The 19,338-nt window shown below is 47.9% G+C and overlaps 1 protein-coding gene across 2 annotated transcripts in view; it reads left to right on the top strand.

The window, feature by feature from the left end:
* The window catches only part of XPR1 (xenotropic and polytropic retrovirus receptor 1), a 238,074-nt gene extending 219,202 nt beyond the window's left edge, over positions 1 to 18,872 (top strand). The window contains exons 12-15 of one of the 2 annotated variants that reach the window (XM_065409103.1): positions 6,440 to 6,598; positions 15,012 to 15,151; positions 16,129 to 16,350; positions 18,598 to 18,872. In XM_065409103.1, coding sequence (XP_065265175.1) covers positions 6,440 to 6,598; positions 15,012 to 15,151; positions 16,129 to 16,350; positions 18,598 to 18,658 — 582 coding nt within the window. In that variant the 3' untranslated portion in view covers positions 18,659 to 18,872. Of the gene's footprint in view, positions 1 to 6,431; positions 6,599 to 15,011; positions 15,152 to 16,128; positions 16,351 to 18,597 lie in introns of both variants that reach the window. The other variant, XM_065409102.1, reaches the window with a different exon arrangement.
* Positions 18,873 to 19,338: the final 466 nt, after the last annotated feature.

Genomic DNA, 19,338 nt, shown 5'->3' with positions numbered 1-19,338 from the left:
TGCACGGTGTCATTGGCAGAGTGTTGAGGTTTGCAGCTCTGTTCTTAGGGCTGTGTCCTGGAGCTGGTTCCCCCAAAGAACTTCCCTTTGGTCCCCAGTTTATATAGTGAAACTTGAGCCCGGCTTAGCTATACCTTAACCAATCATTATACTAAACATTTTACTAACCAGTCCTGACATTGTAACAAAATTCTATAACCATTTCTACCCCACCACCTTAATTAATTTACACCTGGCAAAATTAATTATGTAACAGACAGAAACAATTAAAGAACCAGACAGAGATTATACAGACAAACAATAGGGAAGTGGGGACCATAATGACAAAACAATAAAGAAATGAGGATTTCACAACCACAATTATTGATAAGCGATTTCTTGACACACAGAATGCGATCAAACTAAGTTTTCTTTAACCACCTTAAGATCTGATTCTTTATCTGGTGATAGTTGGTGCCATTAGGACGGGGTCTCCTTCTTAACAGCCTGATATTACATTGTTTTAGTGTAATTTAGATGGAATGTGAGGATGTGACTTCCTGCTTCTCAGCTAATGGCTGCTGCTCTTTTAACCTAGAGTTACCATCCGTCCGGGTTTCCCTGGACATGTCCGGCTTTTTCAGCTTTAAATGGCCATCCGGGGGGGATTTCTAATAAAATAGAAATATCCGGGATTTCCCCCTTCCCCTCATGCAGAGTGCGGCGCGGCTGATTGGACGGCTGGGCCTGATTGAAAGCCGCTCTCAGCCACTGGGACCTCTAGCAGCCAGAGTCCCTCCCCCTCCCCCGCTCCCTCCTCCCCCGCAGAGCAGCGCCAGTGTTTGGCTGCACATGGAGCTCGCAGCTCTCCCTCGACCTGGGGGGGGGGGCAGGCAAGGGACAGGGAACGGGGGGTTAGATTGGTCGGGGTTCTGGGGGGGGCTGTCAGGAGAAGGGGGTGTAGAGAGCGGTTGGGGCAGGCAAGGGACAGGGAACGGGGGGTTAGATTGGTCGGGAGTTCTGGGGGGGCTGTCAGGAGAAGGGGGTGTAGAGAGCAGTTGGGGCAGGCAAGGGACAGGGAACAGGGGGGTTAGATTGGTCGGGGGTTCGGGGGTGGCTGTCAGGAGAAGGGGGTGTAGAGAGCGGTTGGGGCAGTCAGGGGACAGGAAGCAGGGAGACTTAGATAGGGGGTGGGGTCCTGGGGGCAGTTAGGGTGGGGGGGGGGTCTCAGGAGAGGGCAGTCAGGGGACAGGTAGGGGGTAGGGGAATTCTGAGGGGGGCGGGAAGTGGGAGGGGGCGGGGCTAGGGCGGCACCCCGTGTCCTCTTTTTTGATTGTTGAAATATGGTAACCCTATTTAACCTGGCTGCAGATGAAGGCCTTAGGCTTTAGGTCTTGCAATATGTCTACAGACAAAGGCCTTATCCTTAAACTTAAGCCAGGTCAAGTTTGGCACCACTTGATGATTGAAGGCTTTTAATTCAAGCAAGTGGCAGAAGTCTTACACCTGTCAGTCTTATACCATGCAGCAGTGCTTACCTTAGATTTAGAAGGTTTTCTGATAACCCCAGACTTCTTGTTGCTTTTATCACAGCTTTCACCATCAGCAGAAACCACACTAGCTGCAGCAGCAAACACACCAGGAATGCTTATCAAGGGCCATTGTACTCCGAGCCAGGTCTTCAATAACCCTTGGCATTGATTTTAGCTGCATTGAATAGAATATAGTTGTTTACATTCTGCAAGATAATTCAGGGGGATAATGAGCAGGGGGTTGGACTAGATGACCTCCTGAGGTCCCTTCCAACCCTGAGATTCTATGATTCTATGATTCAGGAGGGTAAACAGATAACATTCACTAAAGCAAAGTCAATATTAACTACATTCACTGTGATATTAATTGTGCGGCTCTGCTGTGGAAAATGGCCCTTTTTTGGAGGGGGGGGGGGTCTGTTTTTAGAATGGGTTATAATTTGCAGATACTTTATTATTATCTCAAAATGCTAGTCAGATATTCTGTGTCCCCTGAGGTGCTTTTAGATTTCAGGATATTTGTGTGTGTGTATTTTTTACATACATTTCCTTAACTTTCCACAACAAAAGGAGGCAGGTAACACAAGTGCTGCTACACAGCACTGAGAGATTGGGCAACCCTTGGCCTTACAGAAGTTGCAGTTTTGCTAATGTGAAGATCCATAGAAATCAGCGTTTCAGTGTTGCAGGCATTATGTGCCTACAGCTTTATATGCTGAAATGCTAAACCGTTTCCTGTGCCATTTTCCTATTCAAGCATGCATATTTGAGCAACATATTGTTGTCATGGGATGCTCTCTGTGTTGTTGCCCTCCAGAGCTTCTAATTCAAAGTGTCTCCAGCCTGCCTGACTTTGCTTCTCCAGGTCTCACTTCCCATCTTTGAGCTCTCTTGAAGGTGGTTTCAGTATTTCTGTAGGTGATAAGCAGCAGAAGTTTTGATTTCTAGAAGAAATCATATACAGGGCCTCTCAATTGGTAAAAGCATACTATCCCCCTTTCACATTTAGAGACTGAGAGCCCTTTTCTCCACTCCATCGCAGAAACTTCAAATGCCCCTGTCCTGCAGAGTTCCTGAGATCTGCAGCAAAGGGGGTAGGGAGAAGGTTCTGCTACTTCTCTCCAGTGTACCTTAGGGGCGATGCGTGAGCGGAGCTGCCTTTTTGTGTCCCATAGGAGCCAAATTGCACCCAAATTCTACCTGTGTTCCACCAAAAGATGATCACTCCTGGTCTTTGTTTTAAGCTTCCTGCTTAAATTTTCTTCTTGCCCCTTGTTTTTAGTCTTTTCCCTACAATGTCTGTGTCCCGTGTTTGAGATATGGCAGATGGAGAGTTATGTCCCTTATGTGTTCCTACCTTGGGCTGATTGAAGGCTGCATCAGGCCAGAAAAGGTCTGCAGTCCCCTAATTATACAGGCAGTCCAAGGGAGATAATGGAATCCATCTTTTCCATACTGTCGGGAGAAGTGAGGAGATGAGGGAGCAGGTTCTAGGGACACTGTCTCTTCCTGAATCTCTGTCTTCCTAACAGCTTTCTGGCAGTTTCCAGCACTTCATTATGTGAAGAAGTACCACTGGGTGAAACTGTTTTTGTTTAAATAGACCCTGACATTACTATAAACATATCCAGCATGTATTATTTCTGCCGAAGTGGCAGGCATGTAGTAGATGGAAGCTCTGGGCAGAATATCAATGCCTTGATTTTTTCCAACCTTCCGTGCAGCATTGAGAGGGCCACTAGGACTAGCCAGTGGAGACTGAGATATAATTGCTTGCCTATATCGGTAATATCTCTCGGTTACACCACCTGAATACCAATGAGAAAGAAGGAGGGTGTCAAACAGAATTGTGGGGAAGAGAAAAATAGGGGTGGAAAGAAGGACAAGTGATTAAGAGAAGAGACCAAAAGGCAGAGTGAGTACAATAGACTGTTTTTGTTTGAAGTCTGTTACTGGGGAATGATTTGTATTTGTAATGAAATTTTCAGGAGCAAAGGACATTACACAATCAATGATTTGGAAAGAAAATGGGGGAGGGGAAAGTATGCAGCTTGACCCAAAGTGCCAGTGAAAAGAATACTCCTAGGGGTGAGGAGAAAAAGGGAACAGAATCCAGGATGAGTAACTGGAAATTAGCACATCCCTTTTAGCTTGATGGATAATGCACCAAGAGTTTTTAATTGAATTCTCTCCTATACTGCCTTTCTCACAATAATTGACCTCAATAACTCTTCTTAAGGCAATTTAGCTTTAAGCAACGTTAAAACTTGACATCACCTTGCTGTGCAACTGGCTACTTAGGTGCAGTTTCATCAGCTCCAGCTTCACTGACTCGCTGCCATTCTATATGTTGTTTCTGAGAAATAGAAATCTACGGCCAGATCATTCCCCTCCATGAGCAGAGTGGTCCAAAGACAGTTTGGGAGTACAGAATATCTGAGGCATTGTCTTCCCTTCCTTGCATCTTATGGATGTAACCCTGCAAGTGCACTGCATGGCTCAAGCTCTGTCTATGAAAAGAGGGCTTGTCTGAAGAGTGTTTTCTCTATGGCATCTGTAGAATAAATATAAAATTAGAGAATTAAAAGTTAGCTTTAGTTTGGTTAAAGAAAGATGTATTATAAAGAAAGGCCCTAATTAGCAAGTAAAAGAAAGGCCTTGAAAGTAATGAGTTATAAGGCCAGAAGGAATGAAGTAGGGAGGATGTCTGGTTCAAAGAATAGCTAATGAAATAAAGGGAAGTTTCTAAAAAGAAGGCCTCTGACTGATAGGGGTGACTGCAGATGGTTTTAAACAAGACAAAGAGAATCTGTCTTAAAAAGAGCTAACATGGACCTTCCCAACCCACCTACCAATGTTATCTCAAAAATGAGGGCCTACGTGAACCCAGGTGCAACAGAAAAACTGTTGATCAATGAGAAGGAGGGAAAGAGATAGAAAGGAAAGGCCTTGGGGAGAAAGGAGGTTATAAATCTTATCTGGATTAAGGCTGGAAATAAGGGTGAACTGTCTCAAATTGTTTTTTAGCTGAAGTCAGTAGTTGGCAGTGACATCACTTTCTTACAGGGCTAAAAAACTAAACTTGTAAAGGGTTCATTGCTGATACCTGCCTGACCAAGTTGGAGCTGGTCAGTATAGGTCTAAGCATCCCTGAGTTTAGCCCATTTGTAAGTATTTTGATCTAAATCTTATCAATGTTTTGTTATGGATGTAGTAAATAGCTTATTTAGGTTTTTAGGTATGTTTATAGCAATACCATTTGGCCTTTGGATTTAATAAAACAATTTATGGTTAAATTGGTGACACGGTAAAAACCTGCATAAATAATCATCCCAACAGCATTACTACTTTCAACTCCCCAAAGCTGTGGGGAAGCCTTGCATAGGGCTGTCTCTTGGTATCCAGTTGGGGCGGGGTACTAAACATAGCTGAGAAACGGTTTGAATGCACAATCTCAGCATATTTGGCCCTGGTCCCTACAGATCTTGGTGTTTTAAGTCACTCTGTCTCATTCTCGAATGATGCAATGGAAACTCCAAGGGGGAGCTTGCAGCCCTTCTGATGTGGACTGTTCCCATGTAAAGGTTGATCAGGGCTCTAGTTCATAACATTCGAAATCTGCACTATAAGCTCACCCATTTGCCGACTCTGGGGTGAATCAAACTTTGGAAGCATGGAGAGGGGAAGGCGGTATGTAGCACTAAGATTAGTTGCACCATGGCACTACATCTGCTAGGTTGAGGAATTTTCTATGCATGCCTCCAAGTAGTGGAGCCTGTGATACATTCTGAAGTGACCATGGTGGTGAGGAGGGGATGTTACCAAACCTGCCCCTTGGTCTCTCCTGGAAAGCCTTATTGGCGGAAGATGAAAAATGCTACACAAATGTTCCTTATTTTACACAAAAGTAAGAAAGCTAGTCTAAGCAAAAGACTGAAGAAAATCACTTTTGCGCTATTAATTTTAGTCTCCACTGCAGATAGGCTTTAATAGGTAGGTTGGGGGGGGGGGTGTTGTAAAGAGGATGAGTGTGTATTTGACCTATATCCTGCACATCATCTCCCAAAAGTCTGAAAGGCATAATGGAATGAATGTACTATTACACTATGCCTCTCATTTTCACCCCTATTAATTTTATTGTTACCTCACATATATACACATTACATTTCTATCATAATTATTAAAATGAAAAGAAGAAAGAGGACAAATCGAGCTATTGCCGTTTTTGTGATCAGGAGGCAGCTCTAGGAATTTTTATTGTTTTAAAGCCACATACCTGGAAAATGCACCACCACAGTTTGTTATATTATTGTAGAGTCGCTTTTGTATTGGGAAGATTTTTATTGGGTTTGTTAGTAAAGAATCAATTAATAAGCAATTGCAGTCACTGTGCAGAATGACACCTGATAGCAAGATGAGGCAAAAGTCTCAGCTGTACAATCCAATATAACATGTTTTATTTTTATGAACTCTTTATGGGCCCAAATTTAGGTTCTAATTCAAAAAGAAAATAAACAGTACATTTTTTTTTTCTTCCCTAAGTATTAAGAGTGTGACAAATATAAAAGGTAAGAGAATACAGCAGGAAGCAATATAGTCAGTCCTATGCTGGAGTGAGAGAAATAACTCGTTTACAAAAATATGCCTACAAACTAGCAAGTTTCCCAAATAAGGCAAATTTAAACAATTATTTCCATATCAAGCACAACATATTGAAGTGAGCTTGAGGAGGAATTCAAACTGTAACTTAAAGGTATCTCTGATAAGGCTTTCAGAGAGTTTATTTAGCCTGGTGGGACAGGGAGCTTGGTTAAAAGGGGAACTACCATCGGTCATGCGGAGTTTTGGTGGACAATTTTGGTGCTGCTATAAGAAATGTTTAAAATTATGCAGCATCATGCTGTTGTTTCTCTCTTGCAGCTCAAAACCACAGTGACACCCAAGTGTTCTTCTACCTGTGGATTGTCTTCTATTTAATCAGCTCCTGCTACACCCTTATTTGGGACCTGAAGATGGACTGGGGTCTCTTTGACAAGAATGCTGGTGAAAATACCTTCCTTCGGGAAGAGATCGTCTACCCACAGAAAGTGAGTACGCAGCCTTTTGTCATTTTGGGGAGGGTCTGCCAATGTTTTAACAAAACACTTTGGATTAAAGGTAAATTCTGACTGCCACTGGACTGTCTTAAATTCAGTGTGTCAGAAGTTCTGATTGTATAATCTGTCCATTACCAAAGAGAAAGTCCCATCCTTATTAAGATTATTGAAAGCCATAGGCGCTGACTCTCTGGGTGCCCCAGGACTGGAGCACTCATGGGGAAAAAAAATTAACTGGTGTTTAGCACCCGTTGGCAGCCAGCTTCTCCACTCCCCTGCCCCCCCAGTGCCTCCCGCCCGCCAGCAGCCCCACCGATCAACTTCTCCTCCTTCCTCCCAGCGCCTACCGCCTGCCGCAGTCAGCTGTTTCGCGGCATGTAGGAGGCGCCTGGGGGGGCATGCTCAGGGGAGGGGGTGGAAATGGGCGGGAAGGGGCAGGGTGGGCACTTGGGAGAAGGAGTGGGGGGCGGAGCAGGGGTGGGAAGAGGTGGAACTGGGTGGGGACTTTGGGGAAGGAGGCAGTTGGGGGCAGGGCCCAGGCCCAGAGGAAGCCAGTGCCTATGTTGAAAGCTGTAAGAGGCATATACTATATTTTAGTAATACAGATAGCAAAGTAATATCCATTGTGACGGGTTCAGTCAGAAAGACCCCCTTGGGACTGTCACCTGACATGCTGAAATTACCTCTGAGCCCGTTTTCCCTGCCAGCTTGGGACTTCCAGAATCCTATCTTATTGAGGCAGACATGCTAGCCTGCTGCAACACAGACCTAGGGTCTGGTCCATGCCCCCAAAGCTGCAGACTTAACTTGAAAACAGCTCAGCAGGTTACCTGTCTCCAGCACCCAGACACCCAGTTCCGAATGGGATCCAAACCCCAAACAAATCTGTTTTACTCTGTATAAAGCTTATACAGGGTAAATTCATAAATTATCCGCCCTCGATAAGACAGAGGGCATGGCTACACTTGCAGATGTAGAGCGCTGGGAGTTAAACCAGCCTTCGGAGACCGCAGCAGGAAAAACGCTGCCGAGTTTTTACACTGTCAGCTGCAAACGCATTGGCATGGCCACATTAGCAGCTCTTGCAACGCCACAAAGAGCTGTTGATCTTTCACCATGATTCCTGAATATTACAGGTGGTTAGAGCAAAGGGTGATATGAAGGTAATCCCACAAGTAGAATACAGCCGTTATATTAGGTACTTGGGTACGTTGAGGATCAAGGCCTGTATGTAATTTGTCTTAAGAACATCTTAAAATATAAAGGAATAAAAGATTTGAAGTGGTTCAGAAAAATTTTTAAACTTCTAATAAAAAAAAAAAATTAAAGCCCTTTCCTTAAATTTTGAAATGAGCACTTTAGGGACTCCCAAAAATCTGTTTTTTAATCTGGTCTTTGTAGGTGCTCATGCAGCTATTGCAACCTGATGTAAGAAATGCTGAGGTGTTATATTTGTAAGAAATCTTTTCAGTATTTCTCTGTTCTTCTTCGAGTGATTGTTCACGTCCATTACACATTAGGTGTGCGCGCGCCGCGTGCACGAACGTCGGAAACTTTTTCCCTCAGCGGCTCCCGTCGGGCCTGCAGGGTCTCCCCTCCCGCCAGAGCGGCGCCCCGCTCTAGCGTATATATATCCCTGCCGGCCCGACCCTCCCTCAGTTCCTTCTTACCGTCCCTGGCGACGTTGGAACAACTCTGTCTCTCATCTGAGAGTGTCCCTTAGCATAGTAATTAGTGTTACAGTTATCAGTTCGTTAGTAGTTAGTAGTTAGTGTTAAGCTAGCAGTTATCAGTTCTTTACAAAGGCTTAAACTCTTTGTGTTAGGTGTTTGGCTAACCCCGGCACCGGCCCTGGGCGGCGGGGCATGCCGCACACCCAAGGCTTCAAGGCTTGTGCCACGTGCCGCAAGCCTATGCCATTGAGTGATCCACACGAATCGTGTCTCCGTTGCCTGGGGGAAGCACACCAAAAGGAGCGCTGCAAGATCTGTAAGGCTTTCAAGCCCAGGACTAAGAAAGAGAGAGACTTTCGCCTTAAGCAGCTGCTCATGGAGTCGGCGTTACAGCCCTCCACTTCTACGGCACCGTCAACCTCGGTGCGGAGTGCCCCGGCATCGGTTCGGGATCCGATGCCGGCGGGGCAACCTAAGCCTACGGCACCGGCTCAGAGGGAACACCCCCGGCACCGGTCCTCTTCACCGGCTAAGCCGAAGGGCCAACCCAAGGCCCGAGGACGCTCCCCGCACAAGAGGGTAGCGCCCGCGAAGACCGCAAGTGCCACTAAAGCCGTTGCGGTCCCAACACAGATCCCGGTGCCAGTGGCTCCGGCGCCGAAAGGCCCGTCGAGCCCTGGGATAGGCGCGTCGAGTAAGGAGAAAGGGCTGGAGGAACTGTTGGAACAGCCCTCCACCCCGGACACATTTGAGGCAGCAAAGGACCTCATTGAATTGTCCGCTGAAGGCACCCTCCGCGCTAAGGACATTCCGCCGAGACTGCCGTCCAAAGGCAAGCCGGCGATGATGCGCCCATCACGGTCGCCATCTCAGCACCGTTCGCGGCGCCAATCCCGGTCGACCTCCGCCTCGGTGGACTCCCTGCTTCCCTCCGTGCAGCGGGCCGCACAACCGTCGTGCCCCAGCAGACGCGAGGCACCGGCCCAGCAGCCCTGCTCGAGCAGGCACCGGGACGTGTCGGTCGCGCGATCCCTGAGACCGTCCTCCCGCAGCCGCTCCCGGGGCCACCGGTACCGATCCAGGTCCAGGTCGGCACGGCGCTACTCCCGGTCCCGAAGGCACCGCTCTCCAACCCCGGACCGGCACCGCCCCACGGCACCGCCCCACGGCACCGCCGTGGCCCTCTAGATCACCGTCCATAGTTTCGGAGGTGGACTCGGGCCATTCCAGCAAATATGCCCACAGAGCGCAGGCCAGTAGGGAGCACGAAGCCTCTTGGCAACCACAGTGGGGCCACCCAGGGCAATGGCCATTCTGGACCCCTTGGGCCTACCATCAACAAGGCCCCCTGTCCAGAACCTCGAGATCGGGCCCCTCAGGACACCGGTCCCGCTCCCCACGGTGGCGCCCACCCTCCCGCAGGGAGTCCACGGTATCCAGGCCGCCAGAAAGGGAAAGGGCCGACTCGGCACCGAGCCCGGCACCGTCTCAGGCCCACGTCAGAGAACGCACTCCGGAGGAGCGCCCTGCTGATGAGGAGTTACAGGAGGAAGAGGACGCACAAAAGGCCATGACCTCCTCCTCCTCACCTGACGAAGCCGTGGCGGGCACAACAGTGTCCGGTCCTCCCCCGATTGACCATCGGGCACACCAGGACCTGCTCCGCCGAGTAGCCCTCAATTTGGGGTTGCAGGCAGAGGAAACCGTAGAGCAGGAAGACCCTATGGTCGACATTCTAAGCCCGGAGGGCCCCTCCAGGAATTGCGCTCCCGCTCATAAAAACGGTCCAATCTAATTACAAGACTGTATGGCAAACACCAGCCTCCGCGGCGCCTACGGCAAAGGGCGTAGAGAGGAAATACTTCGCCCCATCCAAGGGGTTTGATTTCCTATTCTCCCATCCAACCCCATGTTCGCTGGTCGTCTCCGCGGTCAACGAACGGGAGCGACATGGCCAACAGGCCCCGGCCCCCAAGGCCAAGGAGGCAAAACGCTTGGACTTATTTGGGAGAAAGGTCTACTCGTCCGGAGGCCTCCAGCTGCGGATCGCGAACCAACAAGCGATCCTGAACAGGCACAATTTCAACTCCTGGGCATCGGTGTCCAAGTTCAAGGAAGCCTTGCCTCAGGGCTCGCAACCCGAGTTTGCTGCCTTAGTAGACGAAGGGAAGGCGGTGGCCAAAACCTCCTTACAGGCCTCACTTGACTCCGCTGACGCAGCCGCTAGGACAATTGCGTCAGGAGTGGTAATGAGAAGCTCGGCATGGCTGCAGGCTTCCCGCCTTCCCCCAGAGGTGCAAAACACCCTCCAAGACCTTCCGTTCGAGGGTTCAGGCTTGTTTTCGGACCAAACGGATGCCAGACTACACAGTCTTAAGGACTCTCGAGCTACCCTCAAGTCGTTGGGGATGCACACCCCAGTGACGCAGAGGAAGCCCTTCAAGCCCCAACCTCCGCAGAGGCAATACCACCCTCGTCCTAGACAGGAGCCGTACCGCAGGAGGGGCAGGGATAACAGGCGTAGACGCAACAACACGCCCAACCAAGGCCAAAATCAGGGCCAAAACAAACCGCAGCCGGGAAACAAACAAGGGTTTTGAAGCTGCGATCAAGGACAGTGTACCAACCTCTATTCCGGATCCCCCCCTGTGTTTCAGGGACCGCCTGTCCCGTTTTTACCGTGCTTGGTCACGTATAACATCGGACCGCTGGGTCCTGCGCACGGTGGAGGCAGGATACACCCTTCAGTTCTCCTTGCCCCCTCCCTCCCACCCCCCGACCCCGTCCCTCTTCAGGGACCCCTCTCACGAGCAACTCCTCTTGCAAGAGGTGCAGGCCCTCCTCACAGTAGGAGCGGTGGAAGAGGTTCCTCCGGACCTCAAAGGGAAAGGGTTCTATTCAAGATACTTCCTCATTCCCAAAGCAAAAGGGGGCCTTCGTCCTATTCTGGACCTACGCAAGCTAAACAAATACTTGCTCAAACCACGTTTCCGTATGGTCTCCCTTGGTACCATCATTCCATCCCTGGATCCGGGGGATTGGTACGCTGCCCTCGATATGAAAGATGCCGATTTTCACATCGCTATCCGACCGGCCCACCGGCGGTTCCTGCGCTTCACTGTCAGCCAGCGCCATTTCCAATTTACAGTTTTGCCCTTCGGCCTGGCAACAGCCCCGTGCGTATTCACGAAATGCATGTCCGTGGTAGCAGCTTTTCTTCGAAAAAGAAGGATGCGCATCTACCCATACCTGGACGACTGGCTCCTAGCGGGCCGGTCGGAGGCCGAGGTTCGCTCCCATGTGGCATTGACGCTACAGGTGTTCCACGAACTCGGTCTACTGGTCAATGTACCCAAATCATCACTGGTCCCTACGCAGAGACTGGACTTCATAGGGGCAGTCCTGGACTCAGTGGCGGCACGGGCGAGTCTCCCCGTGTCGAGGTTCCTGGCCATTCAGAAGGCCGTGAGCTCCATCCAGCAATTCCCCACGACCACGGCCAGATGTTGCTTACAACTCTTGGGGCACATGGCGGCCTGCACCCACGTAGTCGGACACGCCCGCCTCAGACTCAGGCCGCTGCAGTTGTGGCTGGCCCAAGCATATCGCCCCAACAGAGACCCCTTAGACCTGGTCGTGACTATCCCGTCTCGGGTGTCGAACGCCCTCCGTTGGTGGCTCGATCGGCAGCAGGTTTGCGCGGGAGTCCCTTTTGCCGCCCCACAGCCCGTTCTGACGTTAGTAACAGACGCGTCAGACCTGGGTTGGGGGGCGCACCTGGGGGACCTGCGCACTCAGGGCTTGTGGTCCAGGGAAGAACAGTTGCTTCATATCAACCTGAAGGAGCTAAGGGCGGTTCGCCTCGCCTGCCAAACCTTTCACGCTACCATAAGAGGCCACAGCGTGTCGGTTCTGACGGACAACACTACCGCCATGTTCTACATAAACAAACAGGGCGGGTCCTGGTCCTCTCCCCTCTGTCACGAGGCACCCCGCCTCTGGGACTTTTGCATAGCCCATTCAGTCCATTTACTAGCGACATCTCTCCCGGGGGTCCAAAACGGACTAGCGGACCACCTCAGCCGGTCCTATCTCATGCACGAGTGGACGTTGAAGCAGGACGTCCTGCGTTCAATCTTCCGGAGGTGGGGGTTTCCCCAGGTGGATCTCTTCGCCACCGAGGACAACAGCCAATGCCCCCAGTTTTGTTCATTCCAGAACCGCAGTCCGGGCTCATTGGCAGATGCCTTCGCAATCCCGTGGGGTGGGAGCCTGGGGTATGCCTTCCCCCCATTCCCACTCATCCACAGGGTCCTCCTCAAAACCCGCAGGGGCAAGGCAACAATCATCCTTATTGCCCCGGCGTGGCCACATCAGCACTGGTTCACGTCCCTGTTGGAACTGTCCGTGTCCACTCCGATAACCCTCCCCCTCCATCACGACCTCATCACAAAAGACCGAGGTCGCCTGCTCCACCCGAACCTACCGTCGCTACATCTCACGGCATGGTTTCTCTCTGGCTAAACGATAGGGAGCACGGGTGCTCTCATGAGGTCCAGCAAGTCCTCCTTGGTAGTAGAAAGCCCTCCACAAGAGCGACCTACCTTGCCAAATGTAAACGGTTCTCCCACTGGTGTGAGCCTCACCACATCCAGCCTCTGCAGGCCTCAATCCCATCAATTCTAGACTACTTGCTACACCTCAAGCATCAAGGGCACGCCCCCGCCTCAATTAAGGTGCATCTGGCTGCCATATCGGCGTTCCACCCTGGGGAGTTGGGGGTTTCGGTGTTCTCCAACCCCACAGTAGTCCGATTCCTCAAGGGGTTGGAGAGGGTGTTTCCCTACTCGTGCCCACCGGTCCCCGCGTGGAACCTCAACCTGGTCCTCACTAAGCTCATGGGGCCGCCCTTTGAACCCCTAGCCTCTTGCTCCCTCCTGCACCTCTCATGGAAGGTAGCGTTTCTCGTGGCCATCACATCGGCTAGGAGGGTATCGGAATTGAGAGCCCTCACTTCGGAACCTCCTTATACATTTTTTTATAAGGATAAGGTGCAACTGAGGCCGCACCCCAAATTCCTTCCAAAAGTGGTCACGCACTTTCATATGGGGCAGGACATTTGTTTACCGGTGTTCTTCCCCAAGCCCCATACGGACCGCAGCCTGCATACCCTGGATGTCCGTCGGGCCTTGGCGTTTTATCTAGACCGCACCAGGCCATTCCGCAAATCGACTCAGCTGTTTATTGCCGTTGCGGAGCGAATGAGAGGCCAACCTATTTCGACGCAACGCGTGTCGGCATGGATTGTGCTTTGCATACGCACGTGCTACAAGCTCGCCAACGTACCAGCCCCGGAGATCAGGGCTCACTCAACTAGGGCCCAAGCGTCCTCGGCGGCCTGCTTGGCACAGGTTCCGCTCCAGGAAATCTGCAAAGCAGCCACCTGGTCGTCGGTGCATACGTTCACAGCCCACTATGCGATCCATCATCAGACCAGAGAGGATGCGGTTGTCGGCAGGGCGGTGCTTCAATCAGTTATTCCTTGACTCCTACCCTCCTCCAATGGTAAGCTTGTGAGTCACCTAATGTGTAATGGACGTGAACAATCACTCGAAGAAGAAAAAACGGTTACTTACCTTCTGTAACTGTTGTTCTTCGAGATGTGTTGTTCACGTCCATTACACTTCCCACCCTCCTTCCCCTCTGTCGGAGTCACCGGCAAGAAGGAACCGAGGGAGGGTCGGGCCGGCAGGGATATATATACGGTAGAGCGGGGCGCCGCTCTGGTGGGAGGGGAGACCCTGCAGGCCCGACGGGAGCCGCTGAGGGAAAAAGTTTCCGACGTTCGTGCACGCAGCGCGCGCACACCTAATGTGTAATGGACGTGAACAACACATCTCGAAGAACAACAGTTACAGAAGGTAAGTAACCGTTTTTTCCACTACCTGGTGAATCTGTGGTTGGAGACAGTTTTGTTTTAAATCAAAACAAGTAAAAGTACAATAAAACTAAAAACCTGGTGAAAAACACTCTTAAAAGTCTCTTACACGTAAATAAACGATTGCTATGCAAACGTTAGCTGCAGAAGGAGAACCAGGGTAAAAACAATAAATAACAAGAGAAATAAATGTAGGTCTGGTTCATATGGGGAAGTTTGCCCTTGTCTAAATCGGTTTAGAAACTGATTTAGTCAAGTCAATGCAACACTTATGTGGATGCTTATTTCAGCTTAAGAATGCTGTAGATTGATTTAAATTAAATCGGTCAGGAATTGGTGGATAATGTTTCCACACAAGAGGGCTGAACTGATTTAATTTAAATTAGTTTCAAAACAAATTTAGTTAAATCAATATAAATCTCTTGTGTAGACAAGCCTTAGGTAACTGGGAGACTTAAATACTGACAGTCATATATATCATACTTAATATGGCCTGTGTCTAGCTCTGGTGATCATCTCTACCTTACTATAAAAGCTTATTTTAGGGTCCCATAGTCTTCTGTCTGGAGAAGGAAGATGGAAGAGAGGTTAAACTTGGCACTGTGTTATATTTTCCCTGCATTAAGCCCATAGCCATCAGTGGTTGTATTGAATGGTATTGAAGAATTAATCCCAATAAACGTGAAAGTTAGTGATGGGATTGGCTCTGCTTCTCCTTGGTCATTTGGCAGGTATTCTTGCTCTGTGTTGAACATGTCAGCTGACCTGTCCTATTTTACTCTTTGCTCCTCAGGCCTATTACTATTGTGCCATTGTGGAGGATGTAATCCTGCGCTTTGCCTGGACCATCCAGATCTCCCTCACTTCCATGCAAGTCTTTCCTTATGCCGGGGACGTCATCTCTACTGTCTTTGCACCACTTGAGGTTTTCCGGTAAGGTGGCTCAGCTAAACAGTATTTCAAACTGCTTGTTTATTCCTTTTGTTTTACAAACAATAACACCAGAAAGGTGGGGAAGTCCCTGGCTTTCCATAGGCTCATGGAGCTGCAGTTTGAAAAGCCATAAAGTGATGAAAACACAGAGCGCCAAGACTCAGAATATGCACTAAATCTGAGCAAATTGCTGGCTGAAAGAGTGCTATGGAATCTTTCACTGACCCGTCTGGGATTCAGAGACCCCTGAAAACACGCAGGCCTGAGACCTGGGTTCTACCTCACTCTGTTGTATTTGCTAGGGGCCAATGTCTTACCTGAGTTTGTTGGGGGAATTTAGCAAGCTCACATTTTAAGCATTTTCACTGGTAAAAATTATTGAAATGTCACTTCAAGGCTAAATTTACAAATTTTCCCAAATCTCTTCTGCTTTTGCAAATTATTAAAAAATGGAATTCTCACTGTGATCAGGCACTTCCAGAGCATTAATGCTGTCTGCATGTTAGTGTTACATCAGGAATCACATGTCTGCTTGAGATGAGCAAAACAGCTTGCTTTTGAATCTCACTGTGTGTGGGGAGGGGGAAGGGGGGAGGAGTTATTTGTATTTATTCCTCCTAACTGATAATCCTTGGGCTACCTTGACACCAGCCATGCTGGGGTAATCCTCACTGTTAAAACTATGAATGATTCCACCAAAACTGTTTGCTTCCCTGGAGAAGTCCATCAATCTACTGCTGTGAAGCAATGTAGCAGGTTGCTCCTTGTTAGTCATTCACCTTCCCAACCATTTACTTCTCTCCAACCTGTCAGTTTACAGGGCCTTGCCCTCATAGGGTCTATGTGTAATCCCAGGGAAGTGTACGCAGTAGCATCTTTGGGACTGCATCACTGCTTTGCCAAAAATTGGTGACAGCTGTGAAAGTGGTACTTAGTTTTTATATTATTCCCTTTTCTCCTTCCCTCTCTCCTTCCAGGCGGTTTGTGTGGAATTTCTTCCGTCTGGAGAATGAGCATCTGAACAACTGTGGCGAGTTCCGTGCTGTCCGGGACATCTCAGTGGCACCAATGAATGCTGATGACCAGACACTACTAGAGCAGATGATGGACCAGGAAGATGGCGTCCGAAACCGCCAGAAGAACAGGGTGTGGAAGCGTAGCCTGAGCGTGTCCCTGCGCCGACCTAATCTTTCTTCACAGTATGTATTGCTTTGCCCTCTTGCACAACAAAATTTGAAGGGATTAATTTATTAATAAGTGTTTGAGGTGCCATGTTGGAGACATAACTCTAAATAGTTTGAAAAGAGAGGACTGACCCAACTAGTAAATAAATACATTGGCATTTTTACCCTCTCACGCCAAGTCTCTAGCATTGATGCAGTGTGCTTTGTTCAGTAAGGTTGACTAACCAAGTGTACTTTCGTCAGGTACAGAGTTCTGTTTAGATAAACACATGTAAGGCACAGTTTATCCCTCAGACATGCAGTGAAGCAAGGTATGTCATAAGGTAAGCTCTGTGTGTGTGTGAAGCACAGTGTCAGATTGAACAAAAAATATGTACAGTAGTATATGTCCACCATCTGAGGGCAGGATTGATTCCCTAAGGCCTTGTCTACACTGCCAGTTTACAGCACTGCAACTTTCTCGCTGAGTGCTGCAAGTTTCAGCGCAGTAAAGTGGCAGTGTAGACAGTGCACCAGTGCTGGGAGCTACTCTCCTCATGGGAGTGTTTTTTTGTTTTGTGTTTTTTTGGGGGGGTTTTACAGCCCTGGGAAAGCTCTCTCCTAGCACTGGTGCCGCGACTAAACAGCCACGTTAAAGTGCTGCTGCAGCAGCGCTTTAACGTTGCTAGTGAAGATATACCCTAAGGAATGTAACTGTATGCAGTGTTTAGTGTGAATATCTATATACAATACCTGTAGGAATAGAATTCCTTGTATAAAGGTCATAGGCACTGACTCTGGGTGCTCCGGGGCTCAAACACCAACGTAAAAAAAAATAGTGGGTGCTCAGCACCCAGGAGCCAGAACTTGAGTGTGGAATGTGATGAGTTCTGTGCTGCTAACAACTTCTGCCCTTGGGGCAGGGAGTTTGTTTATAAACAGAGGCAGGGTGATTAAGATAACAAAAGGCTCATTAAATTAAATTAAGAATTATTAGATGATCCTGAAAGCATTACCAAGCACTCCAGTTAAAAGATAGGAAACAAGGGTAGGAATCAGTGGTCCATTTTCAGAATGGAGAGAGGTAAATAGTGGTGTCCCGGAGGGGCTTGTCCTGGGACCAGTGCTTTTAAACATATTCATAAATGATATGCAAAAAGGGATAAACAGTGAGGTGGCAAAGTTTGCAGATGATACAAAATTACTCAAGATAGGTAAGTCCAAAGCTGACTGCAAAGAGTTGCAAAGGGATCTCTCAAAACTGGCAACAAAATGGCAGATGAAATTCCACATTAAATGCAAAGTAATGCACATGGCAAAATATAATCCCAACTATAAATACAAAATGGTGCCTAAATTAGCAGTTACCCATCAAGAAAGAGATCTTGGAGTCATTTGCAGTGGTCTGGAAGTACTATGATTCCAGACTACTGCAAATTTATAAGAATCCTTCTCATTGTGCCTGTATTATCCTGAACTCATTCTCCAGCTTCAGAAGTCTTAAAAATTATCTCCAGTCATCAATGGGACAGACTCAACTGAATAATGTGGCTGTCCTTAATGTGTATCAACACAGTACCAGGCAACTAGATGTGAATAAGATTGCTGACAGTTTCATCCAGAAAGCTACAGTGAGACATAATGTCTTTAAACTGGGATGTTAGTGGAGACAGCTTGTAGGTGATTGCAATGATTTTAATATACTGTAATTCATGATAATGTAATTATGTAGTTCATAACAATTTAATCATTATTAAAGATACCAATGATACACATTCAATAACTAGAATATGAAAAAACATGTATAAATATGCTGAAAATAGCCACCCCCCAAAACTGGCAGAGTGCCCTTCCTCAACACACATATCTCTTCAAAAGCACCCACCAGCAAAAAAACAAAAGTCAGTGCCTATGATAAAGGTTATTCTAGTTTCACTCCCAGCCTCAAAACATTTGTTTACATTTTGTGTCCCTTGTTTGCTGTATTGTAACTAACCAGTAGAGGGCGCTGTTAACCTCCAGAATTTAGCTGTATCAGAAAGATGAGCATTAGAGGCAGAAAGGTATCAGTCATCCCTCTGTATTTTTATAGGGTGATCTTCCCATCCTGGGGGGAGGGGAGAGTATGAATTACCACATGTCTATAGTAGTCTGCTGGCCTAGATATTACCTGTGTAGGGAATATGTTTGACAGAATGTATTTATCTTATCTGTATATTGTAGTAATGTCTTCCTTCCCCTCAGTGAATGAGTATTTTTGTTTGCTTGTTTGTTTTTTCCCAGATCCAAGGCTCGTGACACCAAGATATTGATAGAGGACACAGATGACGAAGCAAACACATGAAATGTCCACAGAGTCTATTTCCACATCCCTTGTTTTCTTGCTCTACTACCCTTTCCCCGACCAATCCAACCTCTGGTACAGTTCCAGCTGAAAACAGGAGAAAACACTGAACACATTTTCCGAGCTCTTCCGGACCGGATCCTATGGACTCCAACAAGCTCACTGTGTTTCTTTTCTTCTGGTTTAATTTTCATTTTCTACTTTTAAAATAAATATTTACTTCGTTTTGCCAATCAGAGGACAGTTAAAGAAAGAAGTATCTAAGAATTGTTTACAATCACAACAAGGACACAAAACCCTATCTGGATGAAGAACAAGCATCATAGGGACTCCCTGATGGGACAGCACCGAGAATACACTCGGCTTCTGCTTGGCCCAGTTTCGACTGATTGAAACTGGACTTGGGTTTTTAAATTTGTTTTGTTTTTTTCTTTCCTTCATATCCAGCGCTGAGGCACTGGCTGCACTTGCAGGGAAAGTGCACTTAGAGCAGTACCTTCATTCACGAAGCTACTTTTTAATTTGATGTAACTTTTCTTATAATTTTTTTGGAAATACGATGTATTTGTTGCATACAGTTTTCACATTATTTATGAAACTTAACAACCATATGAGAATGATTTTTTGAGTCCTGTGCAATGAAGGCGATAACAGTAAAACAAGGCAGGGGGATGTAGATC

The sequence above is a fragment of the Emys orbicularis genome, chromosome 8 (genome assembly GCF_028017835.1).
Source record: "Emys orbicularis isolate rEmyOrb1 chromosome 8, rEmyOrb1.hap1, whole genome shotgun sequence".
NCBI classification, from domain to species: Eukaryota; Metazoa; Chordata; order Testudines; family Emydidae; genus Emys; species Emys orbicularis.
Note: the sequence above shows the minus strand (reverse complement) of the source record. Positions and strands in the feature narration are given on the sequence as shown.